Below are 16384 nucleotides of genomic sequence, written 5' to 3' on the forward strand. Positions count from 1 at the left end.
CTAACATTTTATTTAAAAATATAGCATTCATTTAGTAACACCTCTTTAAACTTTAACATTGTCCTGAAATAATAAAACATGACACATGGGTTGAAATCACACATTTTGTTTGTGTCATCAAAGCAGCACACAAAAAACAAAAACACACGACACAAGATGTTCATGATCTTCAGTCAGTCTTTTGCCCTTTCTCAGTGTCCTTGCAGTCACATGCCATTCTCCGCCTGAACTTCATTGAGTGTATATTGGTTCTTCATCAGTCTCAAATGTGTTTTAACTCTTGCCAAGTTTCTTTTCCTGTATTCCTGTTACTCCTCAGCTGTCGGATTTGTCTTGAAAAATCTCATCATAATTTAGGTTAGCAGGCTCTTCATCAACCTCCTGTAGGAAAGGATGGGAATAACAAATAAACAAATATTATAATATTTAACATATTGTTAAATGCTATTTGATCGTGTTTTGCTTTTGTTTGTTTCTTCACCTTTGGCTCCTTGAACTCCAGGTCCTCTCCATACTGTATAGAGAAGTCAATGTGTTGCAGTACTATGTTAATACCTTCCTCATCTGTGCGATCAAAAGGCAGGAATCTCACCATGCTGTAGTCATCAATCTGGACACACAGACAGTTAAGCATTAAGAAAATACCAAAAATTCTGATCCAAAATGAAATTCAGTATCAAATTAAGGGCCTCACTTACCAGACCGCATATGGCTTTAGTCAGCTTCCTGAACTTTGTGCTTCTGATGGTATCTGAGTTATCATCCATCATTGAGTACATGTCTGGGTCCAGGTACCTAGTGAAAAATAAAGCAAAACACAATCAGCATTGCTTTCAGATGAACAACCTGTTTAATTTACAAGATTTTTGAGAATTCAGAAAGTAGCGGCCTTTCCTCGTTTACTAGGTTATTGGTTTTGAAAAACACCCTAAACTGAGGTTCAAGCTTGTAAAGAACTCTCTTTAACAAGAGAACTTCGGATGCTATGCAATTCACTTGTCACTATAGTGAATAGTCACTGTAACGCTTCCTGTACTTGAGTCTTAGCACCAACATTGAGGGGAATCATTGCTGAAAGTTGCATGTGGGCTGAACACACATCACACTGTTGTACTGTATTAATATGGAACTTACTTTTCTATTTCCTTCTTCGCTTTCGGACTAAGCAAGTCCATTTTTGTCATGATGTTTACTTGGGGGATCTCTAATGACACCATGGCACTCAGGGCAGCCATAACACCTGAGATGAACTGCAAGTCAGAAAAGAGGGAAGATGTGAGACTCCGCGCCTGCTCTCATTACTGTGCTTCAGTGCAGAAATGAGGTGTGTTCAGACACAAAGCGGAAGCAAATGAACGAGATCGTCTGTTACCTTAAAAGACTCCACCATGAACTGGGAGTCCACCAGAAAGACCCCACACACCCGAAACTCCCACTGCTGGAGCTGCTCCACCAGCTGCCTCATTACAGGGAGGTGTGTGTAAAGTTCAATCTGACCTGCAAATAAAGCCACCAGTCAAAACTGTGTGAAAACATAGCCCTAAAACTGGGACAGTGCTGTATATACAGTGCTGATGTAAATAGAACGGACACAGTCATTTATGACCACACTGCTGTAACGAAAACCATGGCACATATCATTGCAGAATCTCTTGTTCACTTGTTTTCTTTCTTAAATGAATTAATGTCCTCATCAAATCACTTCCATTCCACTCTTAACATACTGTGCCGTATGCAAACAGAAGGGGGTAAGTCAATCTTGCACTGGCTTCAGTGCGTCTGCCACGATGTTTACCTGGGCAGTCAAACAGTACATAGTCATCCTCTACATGACCCAGGGTTTCCTCCAGCCAATCAAAGTTGTTGGCGAAGTACTCCATGCAAAACACCAGGCCTCCATTGGGTCCAAATCTGAGAGAATGGTCCTCCATCACGTCATCCACCTGGATCAGCTCACGGATGTCTGAGGACACAGAAACAATGGGGTTGTCTTGAAGAAAATAACTAGTCAACCACTAGTATTTGTGTTTTTCTAAGATATATATTTTATGGTGTATTGGTTTTGTACTGTTTTGTATTGTTGAAATTACTAGTTTATTATACATGATATGAACCAGCTCAACTATCTATCTATTATTAGCTCAGCTGGATTACCTCAGCTGTCTCAGTGCTTCGGGGTTTTAAACGTGGACTAAAACACTATCTAAACCCAATATAAGTACGTAATAACACAAATTATTCTCTTCTTACCTTAACCTAATTGTGTTTTTATTTTTGTAAACCCTCTGTTCTGGGTTAAGTACGGCTAAGATTTACTATTTGTAGTTAGATCATGTACCCATCCGTTTGTGAACTATGAACATGCTGTATTCACCTGCCATGACAGGGTAGTCAAAGTGCTCAGCTGCTGGGTCCAGATTGACCACCTGAACTGAGCGGTTTATGGACTCTGAATGCTGGACCATGGTGGAGCAGTATGTACTCTGAAAAGGAAAATAAAACCCAAAACAATAAACAAATGAAAAGCAGATGTAACTTGAACTTAGTCTATGTTGCAACCTCATGCCTTAGCATAGCGCTTTAGCCGAATAGCATAACAAGTCATTCCCAGTCGTATAACTGAATGACTGATAACTTACCTTACCGCTACCCGCCGGGCCCATCACGAGCTGGGCGTAACGAGGCATTCTGCCTCAATAAAAAGGTGGCGTGGAAAAGTTAAGATAGCTAGCTTTATTTTATGGACGCGTTATATTGTTTCCCACTAATCTCACTTGATGCACACCAGCGTTGCGTTAAGTCCCGCCCCCTGTTCTGCCTCTGATTGGCTACTACTAACCTAACGAACACGTACTAGCCAATCAGAGGTAGAGTTGTTGCAAATGGGAAATACGTCTTGTTTTCAGGGACGTTCACACCTGTTGTAAAACCCGTAAAGCCAACTACTGCCACACTGGTCAGAGTGTGAAATGCAATTAAGCAATAGATAGATAGATAGATAGGCTAAGCTATTATATCAGGAGCAATGGACTATTTGAGAGATCTATGAAAACCACCAGCCATCCTGTGGAGGGCGACAGTGCGCCTTGAAGCGTTTAAATTGACAATCTCAGAGGAAGAAAAAGCAAAAGCTGAAGCAACAACTTGAAACTGCAGCAACGTTACTAGCTTCATGCAAAACAGATTTAAAACCAGTTCTTGATTTAATCAAGGATGCTGCTGCGGCTACTCGCCCCGACGTGGTGATCTGACTCTAAAATCTGTCATTTCTGGAAAGAAAAATGCCTCGAGACTCAAGTCTGGAGCCTGGAGTTTAGAGAAAGGTGGACTTCTCATTGGTAGGTGGGGTAATTCGTCATGCCCTGTCTTGTAACGTTACTGCAGTGCTTTGCGATGTAGTTGGGAGGTTACATAAGTCAGAGTTTATCAGCTGTCATTCTGCTTTTGTGTTGTGACAGCCAGACCCTAGGCGTCCTTGTTTAACCAAGCAAAATGGTAGCTATGTTTATGATATAGCTACGCGATAACGGCCCGCTTGAGCTCGGATTACCATCTGTTTGTGTTTAATCTGTGTGCTGTACTGTAATTTAGCTACTGCCCAACGTCGGGGGAGGGTGACTCAACGTATTCATAAATGAATTACCTGAACAACACATTCACTTTACCAACCAGCCCGGTACCCAACTCTACGCTAACTCTAAACTTAGCTAGCAGCGTGGGTAACAGATTAATTGTAAATTTATGGCAGACAGTGCTAGCTGATTAGTAACGTTAATGAAAGAAAACAATGCGTTTCTATATGTTCTGTGATCTTGGTATATCTTTTGATTATTGGAAATCTGACTGATAACTGTCCAGCACTGTTAGCTAGTCTGTTTGATGTGCTAACGATACGAAGCCTTCTGCATCTAACGTTACTGTTGTAGCTGGACGAAGCTGACGTTAGCTTCCGATTCAGTAGCTGGGTAATGAAAAACAAGTCTGCAATAATTCAAAGTTTGTAGCTTAAAGATGAAAATACCACTTGTTTTCAAACCTTTAAAACCTGCAGAGACATTGTAAGACGAATATCTAGAGTAAATTAATATAAAAGGTTCAGTCAAACTAGTTTCTGTTCCTTTATGCAAGCAAGTTATTCTGTTGTTTGAAATTGTATGTTTTTGATTCTCTCATTTTGAAGTGACTTTGAAAACTGGTAGCACTGTGGACTATGCATTGAATCCAAGTGGTGAACCTTGTGTGTGGCTTCATTGTTTCGGGGGGTTCCAGCAAACTTGTGGCTGTAACTTTGTTCATTGAAAGATCTAAATGTGAAAATGTAAAGTATTATTTAGTATTTGATTGTCTTATATTATACGGCTGTAGCAGAAGCATTCAGGTTGTTTTAAAAAGCTATCAATCTGGTATGTGGTAACTTTTTTTTTTTTTTAAAGGACATTTGCCATTATTTAGATGCTTTACAGACTATAAAGATGTTGCTATTTATAGAACAATTAATATTATTAATAAGAACAATAATAAGCATAGTAATTTAATATTTTACTAATGTACAAAGTTTTATTTTATTATTTCTATTAAAAAGAAAAGAAACAGAACAGTTTCCAGTGAAATGATTAACCTTTTGTTTTCTTTTTTCCTAGTGTTGAAGGCTATGAGTGTCAGTGATGGAGGACAGTCAATGTGGGGACTTGGACTACATGATCCAAGATGAGGACACTTTGATTGAGGGTGTCAGCAACCAGGTCTTATTTGTTGTGGTGCTCAGTGTCACCTTCCTTGCAGGCCTTCTCACTCTGCTCTGCAGGTAAGCCGTAAGTTCAGGATATTTATATAAAGTAGTAGTATTTTTTTTAAATAAATATTTTTACCCCCAGTAAATATATTTCACTAAACAGCAAAGCTTTACTATAGTTAAATCTTGCATAGGAAAACTTGTCTCCACAATTTGTTTGCTTGTAGGCACTGCTTGGCAAACCATTCATATAGCTATTGTCTTATCAAAACCTTGCTTTCTGTTCTGCGTGTTTGTGCATTAGCTTTTCCAAATCATATGCTAAATGAAAAAAAATTCAATTTGCATAGCTTTATGTGCTGCTTACACTCATGAGTTTCAGCTCAGTAAAATTATGATGCCAAATGTCTACCTTTTCGACCTCACAGACAAGAGGAGCAGAACATTCATCCTGAGAATCAGGAGCACGTTCGAGCTGTCCGACAACAGCTCCAAACAGAGCAGGTACACGGGCAAATACAACTCCCAAATATGATTGAGAACATACAAACAACAACACGATATCAAATCTGTTTGAATTGTTAAATTTTTTTTGTTATTTTTTTTTTTTCACAGTTACACATAGAATTGTAGTAAGCGTTGCAACTTTAGCACTTTTTGTGTTTTGTCTAACTGGTGGACATAGAATCTGGTTTATTTCAAACTATAGAAGGTAATTGTTTTCAAATACCTGCAAAAGTATCGAAAGCAATTGAGTCAATTTGAGAATCATGTTGTTACTTTTTACACTTCATCTGAACCAAAAGTAATACTAAGCTAGTATCTTATCTGTATCTTATAATAAGTATAAATACTATATAAGAATATATAATAGTATCTGTATACTTGTTTAAAAATGCATTTAGTTTGGGAAAGCCTTTTAAGTATTTAGGCTAGAAATTAGTAGAAAGCTGGGGGAGTAAGCTGGAAAGTGTATGTTGCCAAACAACCATAGGGAGTTGTAAAAGGGCTATGTTTAAATATAAAGTTTTATAAATTAACCATGAACATATTCTAGAAGTTTCAAAGAAAGTTGTTCTCAGTTAACATATTTTGATGGTACGAAATAAGGTAACTCCCTGTATAGTTTTGCTGGATTGATGACTGGCTTTATCTTTCATACATTTATATTTTATTTTTCAGCAAGGACATACATTTCCAAATTTTCTGGTGTATGATGACTCGTATATTAAATTTTATGTATTTGATTTCTTTCTGTCAGGATGAAAATTCTCAGGCAGAGGCCAGGCAGCAGTATTACACAGACATGTCTTGTCCTGTATGTTTACAGCAGGCTGTTCTGCCTGTGGAAACCAATTGTGGACACCTTTTCTGTGGTAAGACTGTAGTACAGATTTTGCTAATGTGCACTAAGCAAAACCAAACAGTTCCATGAAACTGAAAGAAAAAGTGAAGATTCTTCTGGAGACATTTTTCTCCTTTTAGTCAGCTAATTGGTGATTGTCACTTGTTGAGCATGTTTTCTTAACTGTATGCTGTTAGCATGTGTTGGCTTAGCTAGATAATACACAGAAATCAGAATGAATATAGAATTCAGTTGAAAAAAATCTAATTAATCAAAGCATACATGGATCAAAAGACTTATTAGTTATTTTATTTGTACATAATGCTGTGTTCATGTTGTAAAGTGCTGTCTTGTCCTGCATAGGCTCCTGCATTATAGCCTACTGGAGGTATGGCACGTGGCTGGGTGCTATTAACTGCCCCATCTGCAGACAAATGGTGAGACTTGTAATAAATGTTGGATGTAAAATGAGCTTTTATTATTACCATTTGTTTCCAGGCCAGACCTAAAGGCAGCTTTTAGTATTGCTTGCCTACAAATTTACCCTTAGAGATAAATGCTAAATACTCATCTATTAAGACTTGTACTAATGGTTATCGTTACGTGTGAAGCTCCTTTAAGCTTCTAATTGTTTTCTGTTCATTATTGTCAAAATCAGTAACTTCCGTTTTCATCCCTGGGTTCGCAGTGTTACTCTTTCCTCATTCTATTGTTTTTACTAATGTAGGTGTGCGCCATCAGATATGTATTCTTTCCCCTGCCTTGCCCAGGTAACATTGCTCTTCCCACTATTTCATGAGCATGCCACACCTCAGAGGGTCCAGGATGGCGAGGCTGAACCTCAGCTGATATTAAGAGACATTAACGATTACAACCGCAGGTTCTCAGGCCAACCAAGATCTGTGAGTATGCTATAGCCAGCTACATTCATAGGGGGCTGTAGTTACAGGTTAGCTTGGATTACTTTAACGTTATTCAAATTTAAATAACATGTACATATGTACGGGTTAAAGATGCCACTGGAGACATTGTCATTGTCCTGTTTTGTGTGTTCTTAAAATATGTTAAAATCAGTGACAGTGCTTTTGAGTATTCTAACAACATTAATGCGCATCCAAACTGTGTATAATTTGTAGCACTGCTGGTAAAAGATACAAGTATGCAAATGAGATACTGACTGGAGTGCATTGTAATTCAGGGGAGTATATTTAGAACAGACTTTCTCATGACATTTCCTCTCCTCTGTCTTCTTCAGTATATGGACAGGCTGCGAGACGTGCCCACCCTGCTTCGTCATGCCTTCAGAGAAATGTTTTCCGTGGGTGGCCTCTTCTGGATGTTCAGAATTCGGATTCTTCTCTGCCTGATCGGCGCTCTCACGTACCTGGCCTCGCCGCTCGATATCCTCCCCGAGGCCCTCTTCGGTCTCCTGGGATTCATGGACGATTTCTTTGTAATCTTGCTTCTCTTTGTGTACATCTCTATCATGTACAGAGAGGTGGTTACACAGAGACTGAACGGCTAGGTGCTCGCTCACCAAAAGTGGCCTCAAGCTCGCACGTGTCAGGCTCAGGGGGAAGAGGGGAACGCAGCATCTGATGTGGACATGTGAAGACTGAACAAACGCTTAAAGGACAGTTGATCAATAATGCTGGAGAAGTGTTAGTAACAGATTGAGCTATGAATCTTTTTTGTCTATTCAGCTACTTGAGGGACATCCCTAACTGACTGACTAGCATTACTGCCAATTATATGACAGCATTGCCAAAAGCAGCAGTCATTTATATAATGTGCATATCATCATAATGAGACAACTGTATGTAAATGTATTGATAGCAGTGTCTTGATAACATGCATTTAAAGTTGACTGTCTGCATCCTGATTGTCAACTGTTTGTTAAAATGTGTGTTATTGGAACCATATTAAACTGATGAGGCACTATGTAAGTAACCTGTGACTATGCATAATCATAATGACTGGAAAATCACAGCTTTTCTTGCTTGTGTAAAATCATCATCATTTTCACCACCAGCAGTTTACATTTATTAATTAGATCTGATGAAACCTACACCTTTTCTGCGTGCAATCCTCATGAATTGAGGATGCACAGGATTATAACTCCTCAACTGGCAGATTTCTACTCAAGAATATATATATATATATATATATATATATAATATATATATATATATATATATATATATATATTATAATTATTATTATTTTTATTTTTTTTTTTTTTTATTAATCCCAAACCAAAGGTGTCAAATAGTAATTGTAGGTCATGTTGAATGTAAACTCTTCCAGTGTTATGAATGTTAACTTTTCATCTCAAAGTTTACCTAAGCCTCTCCAAGATAATTTCGAGTTTGGATGTCTCGCAACCAGATATTTACAGTCCTAATCCTAAAACTCCATGCACACCATCAAGATTTTCAGATTCTTAATTCATTCTTGGAACATCAGTGTCCTAGTTATAAAAAATCTGTAAGTAAATAAAAATGACAATGATGTCAACATATGTAACAGTGTTTGATTCAGTTCATTTCTAGCAAATATTTTGTAAATATTTATATGCTAATTTGGAGAGGTTTGAGAGCTCTGTTAAGAACTTATGCTGCTGGTGCACTGTGAAGATACAGTTGTCATTCACAACCTTTTTGACTTGTGAGACCTTAACAGTCATAGCTTGTGTCGACCAGTCCAGCCAAAGACAGATATTCCATTTTCTGGTTTATTTGTTTATTGGAGGGGAGGCTAAAAGTGATTGATTTATTAATACAAATAAAACAATCATCAGGAGTAGATGATATCTTAAATGTGTAGAAATACTTTCCCCCCTCTCTTCCTGTTAAGCTTTTCTTGACACCCTAAAGGTACTCTCAGTGAGGTGTCCTGGGGGGGAGCTGAAAATGGCTGCTTCAGAGCAGTAACTGAAACAGTATCCAGGCCATTTGCTTTCTTGGGGCTTAATTTGCTAAGCTAGCATTGGGCTTAATGTTCATGGGGTGAGGTGCGTGTGACTACAGTCAACTGTAAAATTAATTCAGTTTGTCTGACAGCTAAGATCACCTAAAAAAAGACCCATCAGTCCCTCTTGAAATGTCTCACTTGAAGATGTGGCACATGCAAATCTGTGTCATACCTTTTCACTGTCTAAACTGATTGGCGTCTTCTCCACTTTGTCGTCTGGGGTGTTTCAGCAACCTCCACCCTTTTGTGAGCTGAACTGAAGCCAATGGAAGCAGTGTGTGTTGTAAATGCCTCTGCTGCTCTCCAGAACTGGTTAGGTGAGAGTCTGGTGTGAAAATACTGTAGCTGATTGAAGAGTCAGTGCTGTGGCGCAATCTGCATCAGAATTTCCAAAATATAAATATGAGGCAGCGGGTTTTTTTACCCCTACATACTACATCATCTAAGCTAAGTTTTGCTGGTATATGTTTTGTGCCTTCTCACTGTGTTTGTCAAGTTTCGGGAGCAAATTGCCTTTTCAAAATGGTAAATCAATATACCAGTGTCTATAATCTAGCTGAAGGAGGAATCCGCTAAATCAATTGTTCCAAACCTTTTTGTTTGTAACTCCACTTCAACCAAGGCAGTGTTTTCACCTCGTTTTAGTTTAATACATTTAAGAGGCCCAAAGAGGTAAAATGATCCAGTAATTAACAAGAAAAATGCAGAGATTAGAGGAATGCCATTTTGTGTAGCATACATTTTCTGTTTTCCTTTGCTGGCAATAGTCTCATGACCCCTCTAATTTAGTTTGAGCACTGTGATTGGTGAATGCAGATGTAGTGTAAAAGCGCTTTGAGTGGTCGAAAAGACTAGAAAGGCGCTATACAAGTACGGAGCATTTACTAAAATACTATAATTTCTGAACATATCCTATATATTCTATTTGTACCCACATAGCTCATGCTAATGAATTTTGTTTATCTTCCCCTTTGGCTGGATCACCTACAGAGCAAAGAGGTCACTGAGGGCCTGGGGCCATGAAATTCCCAAGTTGGCAATAACGTTGTGGTTTTTTGATAAATTACAGATTTATTTTTTAATATGCACCAGTCGAGAATAATTAAACTGAAATGGGGCCTAAGGTCAATTTTGCATTTCAAACAAACTTTGGGTAAAGAGGGGTTGAACAGCTCATGTTTGCTACAGGTCAGCCCAGCCCCTGCAAGCAAATGTTCTTTATTCTTCCCTTCAAAGTGACTGTATATGTCAGTTCAACGCACAGCTTCATGTTTGTTTTTACCTAGCTTCAAAATGTAGTCTACTCATTTTCAGGGCAGCCCACAAGGGGGGGGGGAGCATTCTGGGGCCCAGCTGCTAGGGGGGCCCATGTAGTCCAGCACTAATGATGTTCATTCTAAATATAAGCAAAGATAACCACATTTTATTTTGAACCAAAAAACTCACCATTACTTATTAAAATTAATGTAATTTTGCTTTAGTAAAATATAGCCTGTTTCATAATGAAAACATGCTGTTGTATGCAACCTCAAAACATCAGAAGTGCACCACATGCGGAGGCCATGTATGTGTTTATGTAGGAGAGAGAAAGAGAGCACAGCATGCCTTGACATGAGTAAAGCAGATTTGCAGAGGGCCCATTTACTGGACCTTTTCAGGGGCCCAGTGATTTCTGTGGGCAGGCCTGCTCATTTTATATGACATTCATGTTCCACCGGAAAATTTCTCCGGTTGGGTTTTTATTTTAATGTAATCGTGGGAGTTTCTCATAATCGTCACTTTTGACTCCGCCCACCCAGCCCTCAGTTGGCAGACGCCGGACCAGCGAAGAAGCGAGCCCGACTATTGGCCGACCGGGAGGCACCCAGAGAGCGAGAGACTCGGGAGTAACGTTACATGAAGCCGACTGTTAACTTCAGGCTCTGTTCACCACACAAAGTCGGTCCACGTTAGTTAACGATGAGTACATCAGAGTGCTTGGATCGAATGGAACTGTGTGAAAGCCTCTTGACATGGGTAGGTGATCAAATGTGAAGTTTCTGGGCTCATTTTCACTGACAGACAGTTCTCCGGCACCCGGCGATGCTAGCTAGCATACAAGGCTAATACCAGCTCGATGAGCTAGCGGCGGTAACGTTAGCAGGCTAGGGGAAAATGACACGGGCTCACGTTAGTTACGTGTACAGGCCAGCTGTTCGCTGCTTTAGCTGCCGATGTGTTGCTTGCTAGCCGCCAGCAAACCAAACTACCTAATGAAGACTATAATTTTGGTTGTAGATGTGTTCAGTCGGGTGTTTAGCTAGCTCAACTTCACTAATGCGCTGTCGTATGTTGTATGTAAGGGGATCAAACGGCAGAGACGCTGGCCTTGTTATGGTTCAACAATTTTATTGCGAAGGCTTTTTCCTCTGGATTGAGCATCTACCGTTAACGTTACAGCTCGGTGTCTGCTTTGAGTCCGAATTCCTGTCATTGTTGTCCAATGTATCATAAGATCCGCTTTCCCTTCCCCATTGCTCCTTCTCATCAGCACTGTCACATAGAGTAAAGCTTCCCCGGGCTTGGATTTATAACGTTACATCGATGATCTTTTTAGCCACAGACTGAAAACAGATATCTTAAACGACCGAGTGGAATAAGGCATCAGATTGTAGGATCACATGCTATCGATATGTGGCTAAGGCTGGGATGGCATTTTTAGCTTGTTGTAGAATATTTTGGGTAACGTTATGGCTTTTGGTGCGCTGATACAACGTTTAAACTAAAGCAGAGATCGGTGTCTGAGGGGAAGAAATAGCTGATGTGAATATGAGATCCAAGTAATATGGACACTCACTGTTTGTGCCACACATCTTGAGTGAAATATATCGCGAAAAAGTCCAGACTCTCTGTACTGTAATGTTGATTTTCAGACAAGGAAAATGAAACAATAAAGGTAACTGTATGTATGATGCTCCAGCTTGCATCACAAAGCCTTACTCAGCTGTGTAAGATAATTGTGACTAAATTGGCTGAGCTAGCATGTGATGGAAACCGTGCATGTTTTCACAAGACAGTAACACAGACTGTTATAAATGTCAGAAGTGAAAACGTGCCTATGGTGCTGGTTATACTTGAGCTTAGTACAAGCAAGCTACGTGGCTGCTTCTGCATGGTCATGTGCTTCCTTACTTGTCATGAAATCATGCTTGAAATCAATTTTTCTGAAACTGAGAAGTATGCCTTTCAGAGCTTGTGTGCTTAATGTTAAAATGTTTCATTTACAGCATCATTCAACATGATTGTTTGGTTCAGAACATGTTCAGCACGTTCACTTGGTTCACTTAGTAAATTCAGTCCATGACAGGTTACAGCCCATCTGTATCCTGTATCTGGCTGTGTATCGCTGTCGCCTCCTCCTGTTGTTGTCACATCTTGGCTTATGTGTGACACCTCAGAATTGCCTTCCTTCATGTTCCTAGTAATGATGTGGCAGGCAAACATCCCTCACATACCTGTTAACTTTGAAGTCACAACACTGAGTGTGACTGGTGAACCCTAACTCTAAAACATGCAAGACTCTTCCTCTTAAAAAATAGCAGTGGAGCTATCTAGGCAGCTGTTTGTGCTTTAGATGATAGGAAGGGATACTGAGAAACACCAAGTGCTTACTAATTAATGGAGTATTTATTAGTTATTGTATCATATTAAATAATTAATAACAGAATTAAAAGAAGCTACTGTGCTATTCAAACGTGTATGATTGTAGTCTGTTGGGTCAGTAATGGCTGTTTGTCACGAACAGTGTTGCATCATCCATATACTGTACATAATTTGAAACTCCTCCTAATAATACAGTGTTCAAATAATATACTGCCAAGCTGCTACTTTTGAATGCTCTGTTCATTATCCTAGAATTATCTGTTAGGATGAACAAATAAATAAAGGTATTTAGGATTTTTTTTAGGGATTGCAGTCCAGGCAGCATACCTATATAGCATGAAGTATTTTATGGCTTTGGTGTGGATAATGTAACCAAATGTCAGCCAAATGCCATTAGAGTTTATGTTGACAGACATTTGTTTTTCATTTGATACTTGTTTCCTGTTGTATAAAGCAGTTTGTCTAATAAGATATCAGGATGCAAGCGATAAAACAATCTCATGTCAATGTAATTAATATGTATTGTCAGTTGTAGATCTCGTGCTGTATTTTATGCTCTGTTAATGATTGTATGTTGTTCCTCAAATGTAAGTCCCTTTGGATAAAAGCGTCTGCCAAAAGAGTAAATGCAATCAGTGGTCAAAAATATTGAGCAACAACATGTTTTTCTTTGGGACAGTATATTTGTATTTGGTTTACAGGAGAGCTGTTGATTTTAATGGAGCAGAGAATCTTGATATAGCCTTAGCTGCAAGAGCTATCTTATAAAATCAATACACATGGTGAGATATTTATCACATTTCACCATACATGTACTTTAGCCTTTCCTGTGACTATTTAGCTCTATTGTATGGAGGGGAAATGACTGCTTAACATCTATATACAATTATAGTAGGGTTGGGCAGATAGACGATGCCATCATCCATCGGCGATGACAGACATCACGACGTTGAGCCGGCATCGTGATTGTAAAACCCCGCCCCCCCCCAGCCAAAAAAATCTCAAATGTTCTCATTATACAACCCTGTGAAAGCAGGTTTTAATGACCACGAACATTCTTATAATTGTTTTGCACCTGCCTCGGAATACACACTCACACACACCTACAACTCGTGTAAACGCCCCGGCTTGCCCCGCCTCGCTCTGTCTCTCTCTCCTCTGTCTGCTCCATTTTCACCATCAGCAGTGTTTTCTAAAGTCGCCTAAAAGTCTCAAGTGTCACTGAGAGCTCATCTTATTTCTGTATATCTCCATAAGACAACTGGTAGCCCCCCACGCGTGTGCGCGCTTCCGCAGTCATCATCCATCCAGTGTTGCATTGTAGACATCGCCCAACTCTAGTTTATAGCAGTGCTATTTAAAAAGAATTGTGTCTGACATTTATGGCGCTCTCATGGAAATGATACACTGGGCCAACTGCACATCGCCAAAACAACTGAGTGCATTGGCTGCATTGTGTCTTGGTTATTTTTGTGACATGTTTTTTTTTTTTTTTTAAGTAGAAACCGCTTCATCAGGCACCACATGCACATTCACTGTAGCTGTCAAAGTTGTACAAGGTGTGGCATTGCATATATTTCCTTTTGTAGAAACACATAAACAAACCAAATAGCTGACTGACTTACTGAACGAGGGACATGTCTCCTCTTCACACTGATCACTTTCATTGTGATTTTATGCGAATTCTCTTGCAGCCCCATTTTTAAAGTCCTAGTCATGTGACACATGCTTTTTCCACAGCTCAACTGCCTCCTCCCCCAAACTCGTAGGTGTGGATTTCCTTTTTCGACCTCAGTCCGCCCTGCCCGAGCGTGTGTGTCCATGCTTACTTGGCACCAGTATTTTCAAGAAAATCATTGTTGGAGAATGATTTTTTATTTTTTTTTATTGCATGTTTTCTGTGTTTTTTCAAAAATGAACACATACTCATCTCTAATGTTACAGATTTATTTTCTATTTTGTTGCCCTTTCTGTGCAGCCACAAAAATGTTGTCATTATATCAGTTATTGTGCATGTGGGTATCGTGGGAAAGCTTTTTTTGTCTGTAGGGTCTATTGTAAAACTTTTTAGGTTTCATACACTGTCATTCTCACTTTTCAGTGTAGGTGTCAGGTAGTGATAGACTAATCAGGTCGATATCTGGCATTTTGAGATAATCGGCATCTGCTGATATCTGTACTCACAAGGCTCATCCTAAATGATCTAATGTAAAACCATTAAGATTAATTGATTTTCCATCATCACTTTGCAGCTCTCACACACGCATTGCGCACTAACTAAAAAATAATGTGCAGCAAAATAGATCAAGATGTTTATGGGTGGACAGCCAGTAATCATATGAGAAAGCATATGCTGCTTAACCATTGTGCAGAAGTGATACAGTAAAAGGTTAAACATGTACTCAACTTAAAAATTATATGAAAGCAATTCACTAAAAGCAACAAGAAGCTGCATTACCAAGGCAGAAATATAACAAAGGTCTGAAGTACTAAAGTAGCTATTGTGCCAATACCTTAGATAGAAAACTCTTTTACATTGTTCTAAGAACCATAAAGTACAGTTTCTGGTTTAGATGGATATTGCTGTTCAACTTTAAAGGAATATTTCAAGCCTAGTAGTTATGAGCAGCACAGCAGGGTGCCACTGATTTGCAGCTGAACAGCTGTTTCCTGCAATAATGAAGGGAATAGAGAATTATTATTCTAATAGATGCAGAAATGGTTGTTGACCTCCATTTTACTCTGCAGTCAGTTGCCTCAATGTTTAGTGATTTATATGATCATAATACACACATTTGGAGTTGAATCTGATTACGTAATGGATGTAGTTTATCCCTGAGCTATCTGAGAAGAGTTCTGATGTTACAACTGAAATCAACAGAGTGTTGATAGCGCCTATTAATCATTTAACACATTCTAACGGTCAAGACCTGTGGCACCAGAATTAACCTTTGCATTGTTTCCACAAAGATACGCTGATTTCAATCCTAGCACTGTATTTACCAAATCTTCATTAATAGGCAGCTTCATTCAGCTAGCAAATTGTTAATAGATTTAATTCCAGTAACTATCCATGAAGTGCCATCAGTAATTGAGATACAGCTGGCAAAATGGGGCTTCATTTACTGATAGTTGTTGCCTACACATTGTCCCACACAGCATAATGTGACCCGCCTGCACTGCGCCACGCTGGCTTTTCAAGAGATGTCACATGGGCATATGTTCAGTTTGAAGGCTTTGTAATCCAGTGGTATGTATTTTGCTTTGTAGACCTAACATGCAGTCAAGCATGTGCAGCTCATGTGGCCATGAGAACCTACAGGAAAGCTACAGGATCCTGCAAAAAAGGGATAAAATGCTGTTCATTAGTCAGTCTACAGAATGCATCAGATTTGGATGTGTTGGGCCTCAAGTAGCTTGTACATTTAAGCTGACTGATCTAATTCCTCAACTCTTCAGCAGTGTCCAAAATAGGTGATGGTTGATATTCCAACCTGCCGTCAACACCAGGCCTGCCAAGGGCCATTGATTAATTTCTTTCTCAGGCTTAACAACTGTGTCTAGATAGCTGTAGACTGGTTGTCACACTGTCATGTGTGTTGAAATGTGCCCGTCAAGAAGGGCTGAACGATTAATCGTTTTCAAATTGAAATTGTGATTTAAAAGAACGCGATTAGCTAATTGTGAAGATG

General features: G+C 39.2%; 3 protein-coding genes across 9 annotated transcripts in view; 2 read left to right on the top strand and 1 right to left on the bottom strand.

Annotated features, from left to right (window-relative positions):
• Positions 1 to 11: 11 nt before the first annotated feature.
• On the bottom strand, positions 12 to 2819 carry gpn3 (GPN-loop GTPase 3). The gene is made up of 8 exons (XM_038733309.1): positions 2640 to 2819; positions 2375 to 2483; positions 1796 to 1963; positions 1373 to 1497; positions 1135 to 1250; positions 699 to 795; positions 482 to 610; positions 12 to 381 (listed from the first exon to the last, which is right to left on the bottom strand). Exons 1-8 carry the CDS (start codon positions 2685 to 2687, stop codon positions 316 to 318), a joined length of 858 nt encoding a protein of 285 aa, XP_038589237.1. The 5' UTR covers positions 2688 to 2819; the 3' UTR covers positions 12 to 315.
• A 161-nt stretch (positions 2820 to 2980) lies between these two features.
• On the top strand, positions 2981 to 8027 carry rnf170 (ring finger protein 170). 5 transcript variants are annotated; one of them, XM_038733310.1, is made up of 7 exons: positions 2981 to 3338; positions 4641 to 4804; positions 5161 to 5236; positions 5994 to 6108; positions 6441 to 6514; positions 6848 to 6979; positions 7333 to 8027. In XM_038733310.1, exons 2-7 carry the CDS (start codon positions 4665 to 4667, stop codon positions 7600 to 7602), a joined length of 807 nt encoding a protein of 268 aa, XP_038589238.1. In that variant the 5' UTR covers positions 2981 to 3338; positions 4641 to 4664; the 3' UTR covers positions 7603 to 8027. The 5 variants fall into 5 exon arrangements, with proteins under 5 accessions (XP_038589238.1, XP_038589242.1, XP_038589239.1 ...); XM_038733314.1 differs by lacking the exon at positions 2981 to 3338 and adding an exon at positions 3471 to 3495; XM_038733311.1 differs by lacking the exon at positions 2981 to 3338 and adding an exon at positions 3529 to 3676.
• Positions 8028 to 10879: 2852 nt separating this feature from the next.
• hook3 (hook microtubule-tethering protein 3) overlaps positions 10880 to 16384 on the top strand; it is a 28087-nt gene continuing 22582 nt past the window's right edge. For all 3 annotated transcript variants that reach the window (XM_038733384.1, XM_038733385.1, XM_038733386.1), the window contains exon 1: positions 10880 to 11066. In XM_038733384.1, the coding sequence (XP_038589312.1) occupies positions 11010 to 11066 (57 nt within the window). In that variant the 5' untranslated portion in view covers positions 10880 to 11009. The remainder of the gene's footprint in view (positions 11067 to 16384) is intronic.

The sequence above is a fragment of the Micropterus salmoides genome, unplaced genomic scaffold (genome assembly GCF_014851395.1).
Source record: "Micropterus salmoides isolate LMB-PRFRI ecotype aquatic unplaced genomic scaffold, ASM1485139v1 Ms_hic_scaffold_20, whole genome shotgun sequence".
Classification (NCBI taxonomy): Eukaryota; Metazoa; Chordata; class Actinopteri; order Centrarchiformes; family Centrarchidae; genus Micropterus; species Micropterus salmoides.